The sequence below is a fragment of the Martes martes genome, assembly GCF_963455335.1.
Source record: "Martes martes genome assembly, chromosome: 7".
Taxonomy (NCBI): Eukaryota; Metazoa; Chordata; class Mammalia; order Carnivora; family Mustelidae; genus Martes; species Martes martes.
The window spans coordinates 134,323,707-134,345,532 of record NC_137894.1 but is presented as its reverse complement, the minus strand read 5'-3'; the positions used below and the strand labels follow the sequence as shown (position 1 = coordinate 134,345,532).

At 40.4% G+C, this 21,826-nt stretch overlaps 1 protein-coding gene across 4 annotated transcripts in view; it reads right to left on the bottom strand.

Annotated features, from left to right (window-relative positions):
* The window catches only part of UNC79 (unc-79 homolog, NALCN channel complex subunit), a gene marked incomplete at its 5' end in the record, with an annotated part of 191,813 nt that overhangs the window by 128,219 nt on the left and 41,768 nt on the right, over positions 1–21,826 (bottom strand). For all 4 annotated transcript variants that reach the window (XM_080808708.1, XM_080808710.1, XM_080808711.1 and 1 more), the window contains 7 exons: positions 2,341–2,571; positions 3,916–4,087; positions 6,199–6,428; positions 11,517–11,545; positions 14,167–14,207; positions 14,839–14,927; positions 19,358–19,422. In XM_080808708.1, coding sequence (XP_080664834.1) covers positions 2,341–2,571; positions 3,916–4,087; positions 6,199–6,428; positions 11,517–11,545; positions 14,167–14,207; positions 14,839–14,927; positions 19,358–19,422 — 857 coding nt within the window. The remainder of the gene's footprint in view (positions 1–2,340; positions 2,572–3,915; positions 4,088–6,198; positions 6,429–11,516; positions 11,546–14,166; positions 14,208–14,838; positions 14,928–19,357; positions 19,423–21,826) is intronic.

The following is a 21,826-nucleotide window of genomic DNA, read 5'->3' as shown; positions in this document are numbered from 1 at the left end:
GCCCTCCTTAATGCCTGTCACCAAGGTACCCCATCTCCCAAGCCCCTTCCCCTCCAGCAACCCTCAGTTTGTTTCCTATGATTAAGAGTTTCTTATGGCATCTTATTTTATTTTTCCTTCCTTTACCCTATGTTCATGTTTTGTTTCTTAAATTCCACATATGAGTGAAATCACATAGTATTTGTCTTGCACATTTTTTCAGTAACTAATGTTTCCAATTTTTCTCCCACCCTGCTGAGTTGATATCACTGAAAACCAAAACCTGACCCCCAAAATCCTTACTGAGATTTAGGTTGTCTTGTTCCAAAGCCCCACCAGCTAGAGCAAGATGACTTGCTAAGAACTTCAAAGGACTTACTGGGGCAACAGCCTCGGCCAGTCAGGAAGCTCACCGAACACCTGCATCTGCCGTGCTCTGCTCCAGGGGCACTGATGTCCTCCATCATCTAAAGGTGCATTGAGCCCAAAATCTACAGACCTTGACTGGCTGCCCTGTGGCCTCAGAAACTACGTTTATAGTCTACTCTCACCATGAACCTCAGTTTTGTTTGTCCGTTTGTTCCTTGTCCTAATCTACACCCTCGCCTCCTTTACAGTTCTCTCCCTTCCAAGTTCCTAACCTGAATCCACAGCAATCAACCATGCTTCTTTTTTGAAACTTCGGGAGAAGTTTCATATGGGAGAAATGATGGGAACACTCAGACCCCCAGACTTGGTATAAAGATTATTTTAATGGGGCACCTGGGTGGCTCAGTGGGTTAAAGCCTCTGCCTTCAGCTCAGGTCACGATCCCAGGGTCCTGGGATCGAGCCCCGCATCGGGCTCTCTGCTCCGCAGGGAGCCTGCTTTCTCCTCTCTCTCTCTGCCTGCCTCTCTGCCTACTTGTGATCTGTCTGTCAAATGAATAAATAAAATCTTAAAAAAAAAAGATTATTTTAATGAGAACACTGGAGCGGAAGAAGATGCAGAGAGAAACCTTACCCCAACTTCCCCTGTCTGACTGAAGCAGAGCTTCTGGAAAATATCACTTCCATTAAAGGGAGTTGCCTGTGAATTCCACTCCTGTGGAGACAGACTGCCCAGTGCCGCTCACATCAAAAAGCCCAAGAGAACCTTTTGTATCTTCTTATTCCAGCCCTTACACCCCCCAACACACACACCTTTTATCTCTGGCTACCGAGGGATTACCCATCACCGAGTATTCAGTGATGGACTGGGTACTGAGCTTAAGTGTAAATAAACTTTGTCTTTTCTCTCCTGACTTGGTCTGTTGCTGATTAATACGCAGGCCCTCAGCCACTGGACCCATATTGGAAGGGGAAAATTTTTCCTCCAAATTCTTCTTATCTTTCGAGTTCAGAGCAGACCAATCCTTTACTATTCCAAGAGAAACAACAGGAAACGTTCTCAACGCAGTCGAAGAAGGCAATGAAACAGGGACTTTCCAGTATGCAAAAATTCAATTTTATATGTGAGTCAGTAGGTGGCAGCAAAGAAGAAAAAAGCATATCTTGATAAACAGAACTGCTCCCGCGTCCCAGAAATCTAATAAAAGCCACTCCCTTAGAGGGTCTGTGCTCATTTTATCCTGAAATGTCTTATTCAGACTGAAAAATTCTTCAATATCTCACTGAAAGCAACCCAAAAAATCACAAATAACATTCAGAAAATACCTTGAAAAAATTTCATATATTCCTGCCAAAAACTGATTGGGGACATCCACCTTGCTAGGTTGGACACAAATTATACTGGTTTCAAAAAAATATGGGGTCTTACTAGCCAAAAATCTGGAGCCTATAATCCACGGAGGCAGAAGCAAAGGCATGAGCTCAGAGAAACTCGTCCTCAAAGTCAGAGGAAAAGGAGCATTTTGGCACTTCCTAGTAAGCCTTTTTTGGCATTCCAAATGGGAGGGCGGGGATTTCTACCATTCATCTCCAGAAATATATGTGAAACCACAGAAATTGCTCCTAGCCAAATGTTAGCCCTTCCACAGATGGTAGACCAGAAAAGGACCGAGCTCTAGCAATCTCAGGGAGAAACTTTTTTTTTTCCCATTACTTAATTAAAAAACATATTCAGCAATGTCAGAAAGAATCCTCCCTTAAATTCTTAAAGATGCTTCACACATTCATCTTGCCATTCTTCCCCATCCCAAACCAACATCAGAGCAGCCCATCGCCTAAAATGTAGTTGCTCAACCAACCTCGTTCAGCTGTATTAACTAAAATAAGGAGAGACGCTCCCTCTTCTACAGACACTGATAACACACTAATGACTAAGGGCAGAGATTCTCCCAATGCCTCTCCAACAAGGTCCGAGTTGTGGGCCTCCACTTACCCTGGCGAATTCCATTGGTTTGGGAAGAAGGCACATGACCATGACATCAAAGCGAACATCACATACTGTCTTCAACCACTTGGTGACAAACTGAGGCTTCAGTTTTTCCACCAAACTCCCAACTTCATCATCCATCATATAGGCTGTAGAGTGAAACCACTGAAACACCATGGCCACCAGCCTGGCCAAGCTTTCCGTAGGTGTGTTCTCACTGGGTGTACAGAGGCTCACCTGCAAATGGGCAGATTAGACTCTGCTTCAGCCTCTATCCATCTCTACATAATTATTACACATTCGTTTAAAAGCCAAAAAAAAAAAAATTCCAGTAATCCATTCGAAATAAGCAGTTTCATAAATGATGGAGAATCGGTTAACCTAGAAACTGTGTTCCTTGCCGAAAAGATGGATTGCAACAGTAATTTCCCCTGGAGACTGCACCTTTCGATAAGCCTTTTCCCCTATAAGAAATCTATTTTGTAATCTACACTAGATAAATGCTTTTTAAAAAGTTAATTCTGCAAAGTGAAATTTCATAAATGCCTTCAGTGAAAAAATAATCTACCTACACTTCCATTCTAAAAGTATCATATTTAGCTAAGGACTTTCTATCTGTAATAATTCTGAAAGCTTAGAGCCCCCTAATTCACCACATTATAAATAGGCTTTTAAAAACAGCTCATCGTTTATTCATTATTCATTCTGTAATAATCTTTTATTAAGCACTCAAGTAGGGGTCAGGAATATACAGAATAAAGAAAATGCTACCCTTGCCTTCCAAGAGTTCACAATAGCAATCATTGTATCATTAGATAATAAGTTCTAGGAGCAAAACATGTGAAATTAACAATTAAATACCAATTTGGTAAGACAAAACAAAACATGACTTTTTCAGATAACCATGTGAAAGCATAAAAGAGATGTATTCCTATGGAGACTTAATCTGTCTCCAATGGGCAAAAACAAAAGCCTGCTTCTCTACATAACTGGCAAGTTCGGCTTGTGCAGAATTTGGAAACAGAATGTTTGATCTTTACTGAATGAATGTTGCCAGCGAATCAGTCAAAAACAGTCAACTTCCTTGTGTTAATATGGCTCTAATTTTTCTGGCTATATGCAGACTTGCCAAAATTATACAAAAAGTACCACACAGAGACTGAACTTTCAGGAAAAATGTCATGTATATAAATGGGATGTGAATGATCTGTAAATTATATTGACTCCAAGGTTTCACAACATACCCTAGCAACTTTCCCGTTCGTTATCCGTCAAAGGTGCATTTTAAGCAGTCCAGGGTCTGGCCAATAGGCTTGACACTGGCTATGCATTTGAATCAACTGCAGAGCTTTTTAAAAAGTTCCCAAGATTCTGGGGTGGGATCTGGGTATTCTTTAAAAGCCTTCCTGGGGAAATCTACTGGGCAACCCAGGGTTGAGAGTCACTATCCGGGAATACAGAGTACCACTGCTACAATTAATTTTTCACTATTTACTATTTGCTTCTTTAAAAAGAAGGAAATATTCCTCATCGGTGCAATGCTGTCATGAGAAATAAGAAAGCGGGGAATTGTTTTCTTACTAAAAACCATATTCCAAATTGACTGAGTAGCCGCTGGTCGTGTTTATCATCGTCCTTGTTGTCAAAGTCAGTGTTATCCAGGGAATGATGGGAAGAGGAAAGGCCCAGCTGCCGCCGGCGGTTCAGTTCATATTCCCGCTGCTCTGCATGAAACTCGGCTTCTTTCAACAAGCTGCCAAAGACGAGCAATGTCAGGTCAGGCCACCAAAACACACATTCTAGGCGATGACCCATTCAGAGTTACTGCTACATGAGTACTCACTCAAGCATTCCTCATCACTCTCCTTTCAACTGATAGGAGTTACTCCAACAGGCCTAACTTCCTTTCCTTCCTTGTACTCCATTCCCATTTCAAAAATGAACAGACTGAGGCTCAAAGAGGCTGCTTCCTCCTATCAGTTAGAATCAAGCAAGACTAATGCGCTCTGGCTTCCAGTCCACCGCCCGCCCCACTAGACATCAGTACTTCCCCTGTGGCTGATCTGAAGTTCGATGGACATAGATGCGTGGTACAAGGAGGGACTGAGGAATTTATACCCAAATGGAAAAATATTCAATACCTTATATTCAAAGATTTGAAAATGAGCAACAAAGACTCCTTTTTTAATCTGCTAAACAAGTCATAATTTTAAGAAATGAAACCCAGGGTCGCCTGGGTGGCTCAGTGGGTCAAAGCCTCTGCCTTCAGCTCAGGTCATGATCCCAGGGTCCTGGGATCGAATCCCGAATCGGGCTCTCTGCTCAGCAGGGAGCCTGCTTCCCCCTCTCTCTCTGCCTGCCTCTCTGCCTACTTGTGATCTGTCTCTTTTTCAAATAAATAAATAAAATCTTTAAAAAATAAAACCCAGTGGGGACACCTGGGTGGTTCAGCAGGTGAAGCATCTGACTTCCACTCAGGTTGTGATCTCAGGGGTCCTGGGATAGAGCTCCGTGTTAGGCTCCCCACTCAGCAAAGAGTCTGCTTGTCCCTCTGCCCCTCCCCCACTTGTATACACTCTCCCGAATAAATAAATAGAATCTTTTTTAAAAAAGAAAAATTTAAAAACCCAGTATTGGCAAGGGTTTATCAAAAACTAGCCATTTCACACAGTGCTGTTGGCGTTATAAATTCATATACACACTCTGAAAATCAGTTTGGTAATGTATCAATAGCCATGAAATTATTCATGCCCTTTGACCCAGTCAACCATATCTGTCATCTACCCTAAGAAAATTAAAAATACAAAAATAGCACTGTTCACAAAAATATTTATCAAGAGCAATTTATAATAGTAAAGAATGGAAGCAAGCTAGAAATCTAAGGGTGGGGGGAAATAATCTAGAGGAAAATTATGTTTCCACTAAAAATGGTAAACGTGGAAACTGTATGACATGCAAAAGAGCTCATGGTATAATGTTACACCAAAAAGAATTGCAGATACACTGTCACATAAATAAGTCACATAAATTACAGTCATATAAATAAGAAGTGTATTTGAATACAACCAGAAGAACATGTGCAAAACTGACCATGATGATAGCAGTATGGGTGACTAATTTTTTTGCTTTCCGAACTTTCCGTATTGTTCCATGTGACAAACATTTATTGCATTTCTACACCTGTCAGCCACTGGAGTAAGAGACACAGAAAAGAGTCCCTACGCCTACAACTGACATTCTAATATTATTTCTTTAATTTTTAAAAAATCTTGCCTCGATGAATATTATACAAAAAGAGAACGAGTCTGGAAGTTATCATTTCCAAAGTTCCTTTTACTGTCACGTGATAGGACGGAAAGCCCGGCGCAGCCTGCAGAACCGGACCCTGCACTCACCTGGTTTACCCCAGTACCAAATTACCTCGAGTTCTCCCGCACTTCACTTTGCGCGGTCGGTGGCGGGGGTGGGGGTGGGGGGGGTAACCCCTCTTCCCACCCCTCCCTCCGATGGGTGCCTGCTCTTCATTTCCCCCGAGACCCTCGTCTCTGTGCTCCCACGGGACCTCCCACAGTGGATGGCAACTGCGTGCTTCGGTTGTTATAATCCCTCCAGGGGTAACCTGAAGGCACAGACACCATTGTATTCTCTCCTGTCTCTCAAGTGCCTAACACATGCCTGGTACAATTGATAAAATAAATACGGGATGAATGAATGAATGAAAACATCGTCACTGCTTGATGGCAGGTGAGAGGCTGGGCTGGGGGCCCCTGAAGTTGAATTAACTTTACACATCTCGGGACGCGCAGGGTGGCTCAAAGCCAAGGTGGTGTTTGGGGACGAGCCCCGAAACCCGCTGCCCGTTACCTGATCACGGCCTCCACGGCGCAGACCAGCTCCTCAGCGCCGCATTCCCGAGTGTTGATGGGCGGAGGGGAGGTCTGATACAGGTGCGTCTCCGAGGCAGCCCCCACTTCATTGCTGTGATGATTCGAGTGGCATCTTTTGCAGTACCGAACAGGCCGGTTCCCGTGACGGCCACAGCACCCCGCTGAAAAGCAGGTGACCACCGCTCTTCTTACGTGAGAACTGCAGTTCTGGAGGCAAAAAAAAAAAAAAAAAAAAAAAAAGCAAAATCAGCCAACACTGATCAATGAGGTAAAGGTGGCCAATGGAAAGCTAAGGGGCCACCGGAAGTGGCCGCACATTTCTAAACTTTCTACAAGACAGGTCGCCTCTAGCCAAGTTAGATCCCAGGCATAGTTTAAAATAAAGGTAAGAAGTGGGTTCTACTGGCTGAGTGGCAGGAACATCCCACATGTGAGTGGAACGGTGTTGGGAAGCCTCTGTAAAGTTATGGAGTCATGGAGTGGGGGTGGGGTGCTTTCTGGATTATTTCAAGTTAGTGTTTCAAGAGTTTTCAGCAGAAATCGGGAGGGAAAAAAAACCCTGAAACTGTGACCCAGAGAGAGTACATCACAGCACATCCAAACAGGAAAGGAATAGTTTTAACCCCCAGATTAAACTTTCAACATTATTTTATCCACCCCTGGCAGAGCAGATTTCCGCCACATCTCCTCCGTCCTTGCTGTGTGACAGGTAGGGGGCCTGGGTTGCATGAGCTGATGGCCCCAAGCAGGCCGCCCACTCCCACCAGCGCTCTTTCCCTCAAGACCTAAAGAATACGACAAACACCTCGACTGACACCACGGGAACATAGCAAAACACAGCGAGAACCATTCACAGAACCAGCGGCTGACATCAGCTACAGGCAAGGAATCCACAGAGGAAAGGATGCCAATGAGAAAAGTAGGGGTGCAGAGAGAATCTGGAGTCCAGAGGGGCTACTCAGAGCTGCCCTGACAAAAGGCAGAGCAGAGAGGCACCATCATGAAGCCATCTGAGGAGCTGTCAGGGAAAATTCCTGACCTCCACAGAAATGTGTGTCCGGAGCTGGTCAGAGATGCCACACCACATGCTCAATGTCTTGTGTCCCGAGAGCTTTTCAGTCTTTCAGCGGAGCTTATAAAGATGTGAACAGCTCTAGGGGATGTCATACCCTAAGCCATTATGAACTTGGTGAAGATTTGAGAGCCTCCCCCTCCCATGACAGATCTTTTGAGGAGACAGAAGGAAGGAAGGAGGCACAAAACCTACATCAACCACTGACAACCTATTGAACTGGCTATCGGAATGACTGTTTCAAAGGAAGGTTTCTTCTACTTCGATTTTAGCCATGAGGTCCTGGGTCCTAGTGCTGAGAAATCACATCTTCTGAATAGGACACAGGCCAATGAATCATAAAAGCAAGTTTAAAATTTCTATAATCCTTTTCTCTCTTTATTAATGAGGTTTTTAAAAATTATTTGTTAAAGTACAGTATGTTTCTTCTGCAACTGAGGCCCAAGTCTTGTGAGCATCCAGGTCAGTCCTGACTTCACCACGTGGTATATTTTCCCTGCTGTGTCCTTTCTTTTTCATACACTAACTTTTATTCTGGAAGCACATGAATCCTTATTGGTTTGGGGTTTCTGCTCCCCACCAATCCAATACCACACCACTAGCCATGTGGTATATAACAGAGTATATTCTTAGTGTTTAATTTCTTCCTCTAGGTTATACTTCGTCCTTGTTCCTCTAGGATTCCCACTATTCTATAAACAATAGGATGAGGACATGCGTTTAGTGGGAAGTTATTCACTATAATAAAGTCCTGAAGTTTAAGGCCTGCAGTTTACCCTCAAATTTTCTGGTTGCAAATCATTTACATTCTTCCCACATGCCAATTCTTGGCTGGAGGTTCAAGGTCTTGTCATCTAAATCAAGTCCAGCTGTGGATGAGGCTCTTTCGGTTGGCTTCCTTGGGTATGCGCCCATTTGCCTTGAATCTCAATGGGCTGCTTCAACCAATAAAGCATGGCAGAAGTGATGCCTAGATGACTTCTGAGGTCAGATTTCCAAAAGACATGCAGCTTTCACTGGCCATCTTGAAATGTTCTCTTCTCAGATGGTTCCTCACTGGGATACTCAGAACTCTACCATGGCCAAACCATGTAGAGAAGCAATGTGTACCTAACTAAGTCTCTTGCCAACAGTGCTGGCTAAGCCCAGCCTTCAAGTCATCCCATCCCAGAGCCCAGACACATGATCTGGAAGCTTCTAGATAATTCCAGGCCCCAATTATTCAAGTCTTCCCAGATGAGGCCTCAAACATCATCAACTAGAGACAGGCTATGGACTGTGCCCTGTCCAAATCCCTGGCCAACAGAATCTATGAGCATCATTAAATGGTGGTTGTTTAATACTGCCACCTTTTGAGTGATTTCTTACACAGTTATCTGGATATGTTGCATATATTAACATCTGGAACATCAATCAAGAGCCGACCTGCTTGATCACCATGTGCCCTCAATTCAAAGTAATATCAGCAATAAAATACTTTACCCCAAAATAGCATTTGGTTGGTTCCGGTTCCAAACAATTGTTGTGATTCCCACTAAGTTTTAGTAATGTATTTCCAAGGCACAGTCAGTCTTCAACCCATGTGGACTCCACTATATGCATTCCTTTCAAAAGTCAACTAGAGAGACTTCCCTTAGATTCAGATTCCGCTGAGCCTGGTTTTCCCCAGGCACTCTGTTTCACTACTTTGAATTTTAAACATGAAAAAAAAAAAAAAACCCCTCCAACCTGGCTCATAGAATGACAGAATTGAAATAAATCAAAGTCTGTCTCTTTACCTTTACAATCTTGCTGCTTATTTCAAACCCCCTGTGCAAATGCAGGACTATGTCCTTCAAAAGAGGCCAACACAAACTGTACCCAAAGCAAGCTCAAACAATTTTGAACCGTTTATGAATTTAATGAATGTTCTCCAAATATAAAATACAACATGTATTAAAGGATAATAAAAATGTGCTAATTTGAAGCTTATTACTAAAAATAATTTTGCTGTAAAAAGGAGGGCAGTGTTAAGAAAAAGAAAAAAAAAAAGGACCCACTCTGGTGTCAAATATGTCTGCTGTTAGGTATAACAGCAGACCTGCTCATTTGGAATATAAAACTGTTTCTCATCCTTGTCTCTCTGGCTTATAAAAAGATTCTCAAAGTAGGAAATACCCTCAGGATAAAAATCAAATCAAAAGTACGCTGACTGGCTGCACGATCCTTTGTTAAAACTTCAGAAGGATATAAGGCGATGCCTAGTTGAGCCTTTCAGATAGAATAGGGCTTCTAATAATTTTAAGGGCAGACCAAAATGCCCAAAGTATAGAAAGGACTGTCCCCAAAAGAACTACAGATGTAGTTTGGGGGCACTGAACTCCAATGAGATTTACTGAAAACCCAGAGTTTTACAGTAAGTCTTCCCAGCAAAAGGATCACCAACTCAGACTAAAGGGGACAGACATCATTCAACATGAAGGGAAGTCGATGGGATACATGCAGGGGACAAGCTAAGAGGGTCCCACAGCTACAACATGCACCATTCCTCTTGGAAAAGAAAGATGTCTCAGAGAATAGAGCAAACAATTCAGGAGAACAACAATGAGGAAACTACTCCCAGGAAGTAGAACCAGATCCTTGTCAAGGCACATTCTCCAGCCTTGGAGAACCAATGGAAGAACCATTGACATATTCGCGGCTGGAACAGCTGTCAACTGCAGATAGCGATGTGCTTCCCCTTCTTCCTCTGAAAGGTCCACAGCTGTTATCCTCTCCCTATCTCACCACTGTGTGTAGGGTGGGGCACGGGGGTGGGGGGAGAGATAACTTGCCTTTTTAGTTCACAGGTCTCTGGAGCAAGAGAATTTTCACCCAAGGAGCTTCATCAGGGACCAGACCATATGCAGATCACAAGATGATGGACTGAAGCCATAAATGGATTTAAGACTTTAGGAGGTCTGAGGTGGTGGAAGAATCTTACATGTGGAAGCAACGCAAGTAATTATGTCCAGAGGGTGGATTGTGGTAGCATAAATGTGACCACAGAATTCTCGTCACTCCCTTCTATAAAGCGGAGAAGTCTATTTTCCTCTCTCCTTGAATTTAGGCTGGCCTGGGGACTTGCTTTGGCCAGTGGAAGGCAGCAGAAGTAATGCTATGTGACTCAGAAATTTGTCTCAAAAGGCCTTGCAATTCAGTAAATCTCATTCACTTCCAACACTGCTGCCTAGTGAACAAATCCAGCCTCGTTCCCTGGAGGATGAGACACGTAATGGCAAGAGGGAGAGCCAGACACCCCTGTCATCCCAGCCGTTCCAGCTGCCCCAGCTGTGGCCCCAGATATGGGAATGAAGTCATCGGGGACCAGCCAATCCCTAGACTACCAAGCAGCTGACTGCAGGCTCACTGTGAGCCTAGAGGAGTTTATCAAAAGCATTGCCTCGTTGAGCACAGGCCAAACTGTCAATTCACGGAATTAGCAACAAATATTTGTTGTTACTAAGCCACAACATTTTAGGATTAGTATGTGCAACAGCCCTGAAATAGCCCTCTAAAGGTCCCCACTCATGACCAAGTCCTAAAATGTTTAAATGACTTGTATATAGTCTCATAGGTAGGTAGGGACAGAGTCGGCCAGAAACCAAGTGCTTCAACCAACTAATCCAAAGTCCTCTGTACGACACCACACTACCTTGCCTTATACGTTCAACTAAAAAAAGAAAGAGGATGGAAATGGCTTAGGGAAACTTTCATGAAAAGTGGCTAAAGAAAATTTGAAAGTGGAATCTCTAACTAGAGATACCACTCAGCTTACATATAAATAAATATTTTCTATCTATTGTCAGTCTGGGTATGCTCGACACACATGTATCGGACTATTGGCACTCCACTTCAAAACAAGAAAGATTTTGAGCATACAATATATATCCTTTACCAAAGTTATGTTGCATGTTCCACATGGTCATTCAAAGCTTTTTGTGATTAGAGTTACACGTATGCTTTTGTTTCAGACTACTCATCAAAAACACTGTGCAGAAGATGGGTGAGCAGAAGCAGAAATGAAAACAGAGAGCATTCAGACACAGCAATCTTGCATGCTAAATCATTTCTTTTCCCCCTTTGCGAATACAGTGACATGTACGTACTGGGAAACCAGGGGGCAGAAATGAGGCAGATGTCAATGAATGAATTTACATACACACAGCAAATCATGCCCCACCACATAGATGGTTTGCTCTTACCTTCTTCTGACATATAGCAGATATTTCAGCTGTAAGGGGAAGGTACACAACATATCAACAAAGAAAGACAGCCCATTTTAAATAAGGGCAGCCACACAGGGGAGTAAAAACAAGCTTAGTGACACAACCTCTAGACTTGGCCCAAATAGCTCCTCTCTTGTCTTATTAATGGTCACCTACCCGTGTTTGATGAGGTCAGGAACCCCTGCGTGCTCAAATACTTCACCGATTCTTACAAGTAGTTCAACCTCCTTGGACATGACTTAGAATTCAGATCATGTCAAAAACAAAGCCAAGTAACATTCATCTCATCTCCTCGTTTGACAGAACAAAACTGAGAATTGCATGACTTCCTTTTTTTTTTTTAAAGATTTTATTGATTTTATTTATTTGCCAGAGAGAGAGAGAAGGAAAGCTGCAGGCAGAAGGAGAAGCAGGCGGAAGGAGAAGCAGGCTTCCCGCTGAGCAAGGAGCCTGATGAGGGACTCAATCCCAGCACCCTGGGATCATGACCTGAGCCAAAGGCAGATGCTTAACCAACTGAGCCTCCCAGGCACCCCTTTGCATGGCTTCTTCAGGATCACACAGGCTATCAATGATAAAGGCAGATTTCGAGACAACGCCTCTGGATTCCCTGTTTATTGCTCTTCTGTTATACCATGACACTGACTTGATGTAATATATTTAGAGCTTCACCATGGAGATGATTTGCTATTTCAAAACTGTAGAAAAAACTTACTAACTTGGATTACTCAGACTTGAACTATTGATTTATATCAGTCCTTAACTAGTGTAAAACCAGCTGCATGTCATTTCAGAGCAAGCAATTTTCAAACCCAACTGGCCAGTTGGAGTTAGGCTGTCAAACCATGGTCTACTCTGGGATTGACCTTAACAAATGGATACAAACTCTTTGTAGTGGGTATACCAAGTATTTCCATGAAAACTAATGCTTGAGAATACTTGAAAATAATTTTTCCAAATATATGTTAACATTCCCCTGAAATAGTAAGTGTTCAAAAAATGAACTAATGCATTACTTACGGTATAGTCTATGTTACAATTTGTTAAAAAGATCAAAGGTAAATGTCCCCCAAACTGTCTGGAAATTATGAGTTGGTGGGTGCCAAATCATAGAAACTTACAACTCAGTTTTTAAAATTGGTTTTATATAATTAATGGTCATTTAATAGTTTGATATCTTAGAGTTTATCTTAACCTGAGATCAGTGTCACATCTCTAGATAAATAACTGTAAGTTATTATAAGTTTGCTTCCAGAGATGAATATCATCTGGAAAAGGTGACCAGAATTCACCAACATTTCTAATATTTAAAAATGTAGTTTAGAACCCGACTATGGGCTTCACCTCAGAACACTGTAAGTTCATTAACAGGGTAGCCTAATTTAAGGGGGAAAAATTTACCTTTATCCATACAAGCTCAGATCTTTTTACAGATATTCTTATGAAATTTTTCAGAATGTGTCTTTGAAGGATCTAGAGGCGACATTACTGATTCATTTTATAGATGTAAAGCACTCACTAAGGTAATTTATTTCTTAAGGGTGACATGACCTAATATTAAAAGTTAGACCATAGAGGGCACCTGGGTAGCTCAGCTGGTAAGCCTCTGCCTTCAGCTCAGGTCATGATCTCAGGGTCCTGGGATCCAGCCCTGCATCAGGCTCCCTGCTCTGTGGGGAGTCTGTTTCTCCTTCTCCCTCTACCCCTCTTCCCCGCTCATGTGCTCTCTCTCTCTCTCTCTCAAATAAATAAATAAATGAAATCTTTTTTTAAAAAATGAGGACTACAAAGAAATAGTGTAATTATCATCAAGAAAATCACTTTACTTTTTTTTAATGTTCACAGAATTTAGTTAACAAAGGTTTTTATATTTCTTTTTAAATATGGCCTTTCATGGAAAGTCTTTTATTATCTACCTCTGAAGTCCTCCTGTGTGCCTGATGTGTGCTCAGTATGTCCCCAGCTTCTCTCACCTTTCATCTTTCCTCTGCTTTCCTTAATACTTCCCCTGGTCACTTCAGCCTCCAATTAAACAGCTGGAATACCTGCTTCCAGATGTGTAAAGGAATGCTCTGTCTGGGACCTGCCAACTTATCAGACATAGCATTCAGAACTCTAACAAACTACGAGCACTACCCCATCCCATCTTTTCATTGAGGTGAGTCACATATACTTTATCCCCACTTTACTGGAGAGACTGAGTCTCTGAACAATTAAACGATTTTCCCTAAAAACGCAGAACTATTAATAGTGTTAGGAGAAAGACTTATTCAGTGTTCTCCCCACTAATGTTCCCTATTCTCTTTCTGACCTGGCACAGCAAACACCATTGGCAATGCCTGTTATATACACAGAAAATCTCCCAAGACATAATTCAGCAAGGCTTCTGTCCTACGGAATCCTAACTCCAACATCTACTCTTAATTTTGGTTGAGATAATACCTCTTCTTTCCAAATGTGTGGGTATAAGCAAGACACTGATATAATGCTTCATTGCAATGACTATTCATAGAATATAATACTTTGGTTACTGTCTTTGTAAAATAATACGGTACAAAAGGAGAGAAACCAACCATGCCATTAGTCATGATTACTTATTATTCATCCTTTCTGAACTAAACCGTACCTTGTGGCAGAAGAACATCAATCAACCATTCACTGTGGTCCCTATAAAGAAAAACAAAATTCATTTTTGAGCTTCTTTGCAATGTTTACCCTTCCACGTGAATGTTCATAAGCTGTACACTATTGCTAGAAGGCTTTCAATAGAAAGGAAATGTAATTAAGAGCACTATCATAATAAACTTTTTGAATGTCTAATGCATTTTAGCTAAATTATAAATTATAGGCATTTCATCATATTCAGTTATCTTTAAATGATACTTTCCAGATGCTAATTAAGCGAACCAAAGTACAGCATGATTTGTACAATGCTCAGTGTGGTTCTGTGAAACTAACAAGCAGAGAGAATCCGTTTGAATTACACCTCATATTTGAAAGCCATGGTCTTCTTTTATTTTTCTCTGTGGCCTTTTTTAACAGGATCGCTTGAAATTTGGAGCTGTTTTATTCCATGGAATTGCTTTTTCTTATCCCATGGAGAGAAATATTGTAACTTTTCAAAGCTGAAATCTCTCAAATTAAAGTTTGCTGTTTGTCAGATATCTGACAAAGCAACCTTTCAAAAACAAAAAGGCTAGTGGGAAATGTGAGTGATGTGACCAATTTAAGTTCAACTGATTGTTCTTATCTTCTTTTGTTCCCCTATTTCCTTTTCTTGGAGGACCCATATACCTACCCTGCAATCCTCTGGCTGCATTCTTCACAGAGATACAATGGGGGTGGTTTATCCCCCAGAGCTACGGACAGGGAAGGGTCTATACACATCTGAAACACATGAAAAACCAGAATGAACTCTCTCATCCTGTTTATCACATCCCCATATCATAAGCAGAAAGGTTTTGATTGTGACACTTTCAAAAGCAAAGCGGAATAAATATTTTTAGTTAAACCCACTTAACCTATAGCACAGCTGCTTTTCCTGCCCTGGCTGAGGAGTCCACACTGGACATTTAAATGTGCCTACTGTGGTTTTTCATTTCTCCTGTTACCTGCAATTGAGTAATAGATAGTGTCAACAAATCTACCCTCATTCCACAAAGAGAAAAAATCCTGTTCAATGGTGGCTCGAATTGCCTCTATATACCTCGTACATTCATTCCTGCTTGAAAGTGGTAGTAAACACAGCAATCTCTCTTTAGGAAGAGGCAGTAGAAAATTTTGCTTCTTAAAAGAAACCTCAATTCAAAAAATGTCATGTGAAATCTAACACTGAGCAATTCGTTTTTCTTATTCTGGAATCTAAATTCTAAATCAATCATCCAATGTCACATTTTCAGGTATTTTTTCCTTCCACACATGACCTGTGGTTCATTTAACACTGTGCGCCCTGTTCACTTTTGAATTATTTATGGCTGAGTTTTCATGAGCTGAAGCACAGAGATGAAAAGTGTTCACTTTGCTGTTGGTCATCGGGATATTTCAAATATCTGGATGTTTTAAAATCAAGGAAACACGACTATTTCTATACGTTACCAAAGTCATTCTGTTTTCTGTTCCTGTCCAGCAAGAAATAATCAATCCACGCTATAAGCTGATTGTGCACTTAATATGCCTAGGACACAGATTTTTCTGGAACTCCACTCTTCCTTTTTAGTTGTTTTTACTGATTAGGGAGGAAAAACGAACCAACTTATAACTCAACCAGCCTGTCATTTAAAGTTAAAACCCTAAAAAATTTCACGTGTCATCCTTCCACAGATGCCCTGTGGATCTTTTCTAGATCATTCCAATTTTAGTATATATGCTGCTGAAGTGAGCACAATACTGAAGAGTTTCAATGATGGGGAAAACAAGAGCTGGAATTCCTAAATTTCAATCGTTATTACCAACAAAACCTGTAAACTATATATTCCCTCATGCTAAAGGCCAAGTATGAAAATTTTCCTTAGATAAATTTCATGCTTCCTTTGATGTGATGAATAACTTTTTGGTGTGTTAAATGAGGGACTAGCAAACTTTCTGTAAATGACCAGAGAGTCAATAGTTCAGGCTTTGTGGACATACGCTCTCTGTCACAACTACTCAACTCTGCTGTTGTAGCATGAAAGCAGCCGTAAACAGATACAGAAGCAAATGAGCACAGCTGTGTTCCAATAAAACTTTATTGACAGAACAGTCAGCAGGCCAGATTTGGCTGGGGGCCATAGTTAGCTGACTCCTGTGTTAGAGAATTATCTGGGCTCTAATGTATTTCATAAATTGATCTGCAAACAGAACCAAGTAAAACCAAAAGCAGAGTGTTATATAATGAACTCTAAGTTCCAGCATCTTTTCATTTTGAATTCTGTTGCAGCTCTTGGCTCTTGCCTTAAAAAGTACGTTTTTGCAGTGTATTGCAACAAAAATAGACAATACTTTTCTATTTGGCAAATCATCACTGCCTAGTGGTAAAGTTCATAAATATGGAGATGGTAGACTTTTTGTGAGGATAAATCCATTTTCCCTGAGTTTTTCCGAAGTGCCAGATGTAGATCTGCTCTTCCATTAGTTACTTCACTTTCATTTCTAATGAGTTATTGATACTCCTGTCAGGTAAAGATATTTTTTCATTCGACTCAAAGAGATAAACTCCTATGAGGTTGGAACTATAATCATTACAGATTAGCTAGGTGACCTCTAACATGGTAAATGAATTAGGTCACATGACCCATCACATCTGTGGACAGTAGGGTCAATTCCATTTACTCTAAACATGTCAGTTTACATCTATATTAATAAGTTCATATCTGACTGCTACATTAAAAAATAGTTATTTTCCATTTATAAACACAATTATGCCCAATATAGAGGCTTAGGAAAATGGAGAAAAGAAAAAAATTTAAATAACTCACTAACCTGCCATTTCAATGCAACCAATAATAACATTCTGGTGAGCAGGAATATGAGTATAAATATACATATGTGTGATTTTAAATTAAATTGGCATCATACTATAAAGGATGACTTCCTTTTCATTGAACATTATTCTGTACGTATCTGGATGTTGGATACCCTTGACCTATATGTCACATGGTCATACCTACCTGGGTTTGGGGAACGCTCGTATTGCAATGAAAAAACAATACTGAGCCAGATCTGTTGTCCTGCAAAAAACAGCCCCAGCACAGGAAGTATTAACAAGAATGTTACCTTTCCAGGAAAGCAGAGTAAAAATACAAAAGAAAACTCTTTAGGAATGCTGGAGTTCAGAAAATAAAATTCGGAGGGGGTGCTGATAAAAATATTTAGGAACTAGATAGAGGTGGTGGTGGCACAGCATTGTGAATGCGCTAAATGTCATTGAATCGTTCACTTTAAAATGGTTAAATTGAGGTTATGTGAATTTCACCTCACCTAAAAATGGAAGAGAAAGTAGGATGGTTGGGCGTGTCCTGCAGGACTGGCTACAAGGAATAGCCAGTAAGCAAAGCAAAGGCCAGCCAGAGGGGTGGACTAAGCTGTTTGCCAAGAAGAATGGGAGAAAATCTAATTTGTGATGACTTTGGGGAGTGGGAAACCAAAAATCATTAGTAATTATGAAGTCAAAGGACTCCTGAGAATGTAATCTGACATAAGATCAAAGGAAAAAATAAGCGGAAAAACCAGACAAGTACCTTCTTTCTGTTGGTGTCTGAGTGAACCAAAAGAGGGCATTGTAACATAAGCCGGAAGAAGAAAAGACAGGTAAAGAAACTAAAGTAAGAGAGCTGCGTGATTCTCACCACCGGAAGAATTAAGCTAAAATCCAGGGATAACATATGAGCACAACACATGTTTGTCTCAGAATGTCCTTGCACGGAAGAAAAGTACCTTGGAGTCCCAAATGTCTGTGGAAGTTCAGAGGGGGTGTGCTCACGGCAGAATGGGCGAGAATGAGCCTCCACTGCTAGATTTCCCTCGTTTGCTCTTTCTCAACATAAATTCATTCAACTTGACTTTATCAAAAGCAGAGATGAAACATAATCATAAAAGAAGGTCCTCTGCTAGTAAGATACGTCTGGATGACTGTTATTATTGGCACTCCTCTGACTTTTCTGATACATGAAACACATTTTGGTCCAGTTGTACTTCTTTTTGGTTCCATTTATATTTATATTTCTTATATCTCATGTTACCTCTTCTACTCTGTTTCTATAAAATGATACTATCATGTTTCTATTATTTGGTAATCTTCACAGTCTTCCCGTCTATAGAAGAAGGAAGGCAAACTCTCAGGACACTAGGTTCTAAAAGGTATCTGTGAACTCTAACGACTTGATGTTACTCCAACTCTTCTTATTATAAAAAATTAATACTTCCAAATCCAAACACAGGTCTCTCCAGCCAAGTATTGAACCAACAGATATACCTAAGTAATTTTGTTAAAAGGTGTGATTATTTTTCTTAACATTCGACTTCAAAGATTCAGGGTTATAACAAGACAGGGAAATTTGTGGTGGTAGAACAAGAATAAGGCTTAGAGTCAAGGTACCTGTTCTGGCTTAGGTAAGTGTCTTGCCTCTCTAAACTCCTGTTCCCTTGGGACACCTGGGTGGCTCAGTGGGTTAAAGCCTCTGCCTTTGGCTCAGGTCATGATCCCAGGGTCCTGAGATCAAGCCCCGCATTGGGCTCTCTGCCTGCCTCTCTGCCTACTTGTGATCTCTGTCTGCCAAATAAATAAAAATTTTAAAATCTAAAAAAATAATAAAAAAAATTTAAAAAATAAACCCCTGTTCCCTTACCTCTAACATACTTGCTCCCCAACTACCCCTAAGTCATCTTGACTAAGTCATATCTATGATCTGAGCCAAAATTTAACAATTTTATTCATTTTGGTCATATGACTCTTGAATTCACAGTTATATACCAAACTCTCATAATTTGAAATGAGTGAAACAGGGACAAAGTATATTTCCTTGAGTTTATCAAGAAAGAGAGAACCCAAGTAGGACTATGTAAGAGTTCCACCAGGATTATTCTAATAATTACTCATTGCTACACACCACTTGACCAAGAACTCATAGCCAAACCCTTCAGTCACCACTATTCATTGTTCTGTCTTCAACCAATCCACCAAAGCACGGTCAGATTGAACACAGAAGTGCTTGAGTTTACCACAGAGTGCAGGCCTCTCTGCTTTACGGAAAAGGATGCAGTCTACTCCATTTCATTCAGCTCCTGATAATCTGACCACCGACAATACAATATGGTACCATATTTATCTGATAAAACAGTACCTTCACAGCTGGCTTGTTAATTGCGTTGTGGCATTCAATGTGCTGGCAGTGGATGGGATTCCAAGCTGTAAAGCAAAGCATAGCTGATGAACACTCCTCATTGAAGTTATTAGTGCCCTAGTAAAAGCATAACAGATATTCCACTAGGTTTCTTCTTCCTAAGCAGAAACACCATCAGAAGGCTTCCTAAGATAATCATTTTTAAATCTAAGACAAATTTAAAAATTGAACAAAGATATCATAACTCCATCTATTTTCCCATAGGCAGAGAAAAGCTAGTATAAGGTGACACCCACAGGGCCATCATATTACCTCCCAATTATATACTACTATTAGTAAGTTATCCAAGGTTTGTACATATCTATGGTTTCACTTCATTCTGCCAACAGCCCTGTGGAATAGGTATAGCAGATTATAAATCTCATTTCCTATATTAGTAAGTGGAAGTTACAAAGGTTAAGTAGCCCACTGGGGTCACAGAGTTAATAAATGACAACTTGAGACTAGAACCTCTATCTCTTGGTTCTTAACACTGATCTTTCCATTGTAGTACATATTAAGCTGAACATCCTAGATTTCTGGCACCAGGAAGTATTTCAAACTCATAATAACTGAAATGAATGGTAAGGCGACCTCCACTATCCCATGTCCCACCCCATTCTCACCAAATGTAGAGAATGGAAAGATGAATTTCTTGCCCAAATGAAATATATATATCTCTCTCTCATACCACAGACTGTGACCCACAGACTAACCTCTGCTAATTTGCTAATACCCACTCCTTAACACAGTATCACACAGAATGAAGATAGGATCAAGTGATCTGGGATAGATCGGAATGAAAGTCACAACAAGTAATTATCTTCATCGAGATTATTTGACAGTTCGAAGCACTTAGCTAATAATACTCCAACATTTAAAAATGCAATAAAGGGGTGCCTGGGTGCCTCAGTCAGTTAAGTGGCTGCCTTCGACTCAGGTCATGATCCCAGGGTCCTGGGATGAAGCCCCACATTGGGCTCCCTGCTCAGTGGAGAGCCTGCTTCTCCCTTTCCCTCTGCCTGTCACTCTGCCTACTTGTGCTCTCTCTCTCTCTCTCTGTCATATAAATAAGTAAATAAATAAATCTTTTTAAAAAATGCAATAAAATTACGTTTGAAAGTAGGAAATTTTTCTAAATTGTCAAATTCTAATCTTATAGGAGTATGATTGGCTTAATATACTAGAATTAGCAGATCAGAGGATATTTTTGCTTAGTTATATGTCCAATTATAATTCAAAAATAGGTATTATTATTCCAGACCATACAAAGTTTTCTGTCCAGGGGTGTTCCAACTTCAAATCTTCTAGCCTATGGTTAGACAAGATATGTGTCTGATTTGAAATTTAGGAAAATAAGGTCAACAGAGCCATTGACTTGAAAAAATACACAATGGGTTAATTTATTTAAAATAAGACAAGAAATACAGAATAAAAACCACTACTCTAAAAAGCACAGTATCATATTGATTATAATTTTAGAGAGAACAAAAGAATAAATAAATCAGGAAAGAATGGATAAATGAAGAAATAATTTGAATACAGACATTCCATAACTATAAAATATTTCCTACATGTGGAAAAGTCAAGATGAATATAGATAGTAGCAACAAGTTTCCTTCTGTAATTAGAGAAACCTTACAAAAAAGACTGCCTTTAACCCAGTATAGGAGTTACAAATACATAGGACATGTGTCTCTTCCTCCAATCCCAAACTCATGACAGATGTCACTAATCCATAAGAGCATTCCTTCCTGCTGAATCCAGAAGTGGCCCTAAAATCCTTCTCAACACAGAGGTCCAGAGAGTTACCACTAATAAAACAGAGTTGGCACACAAGATAAAATCTGCTAGCCGTTACTGAATCCCTGTATTATAAGAATATTTGCAGATCACTTTATAAATATTAAGAAGCCTTGACACTTAGAAGTAATAGTCAAGATATGTAACAACTGCTATGGCAAAGGCACAAGGAAATAAGAATGTACAACAGCCACAGCACTGAATCAGGGCTCTAAAGACTCCTGCCTTGGAAGAAATTAATGTTTCACATGTAGATGGTGGGGATATCCAGGAGGTCCTACTCTAATATTTTATTTCATTTTTACAGAGTGTCACCGAATTAAGAATAGATTATAGGATACCTCACTTAGTTTACCAAAGTCACACTAAGATTTAAACTTACCAGAACAGGGATTATTAGTTTTTCTTGGGCATCAAAAATCACTTGTCAAGATTTCAAAAATATGATGCCTGAAACTCATGTTAAATCTGCTGAATCAAAATCCTTAAGGGTATAGAACAGGTATTTTTTAATTGGAAAAACCACCACAATTGATTCTGATATAGGATCAATCTACATATCTTACTGTATGATAAATTCAGTCATGATAGATCTCCCTTCCTTTGAAAATAAAAACAAAAAATATA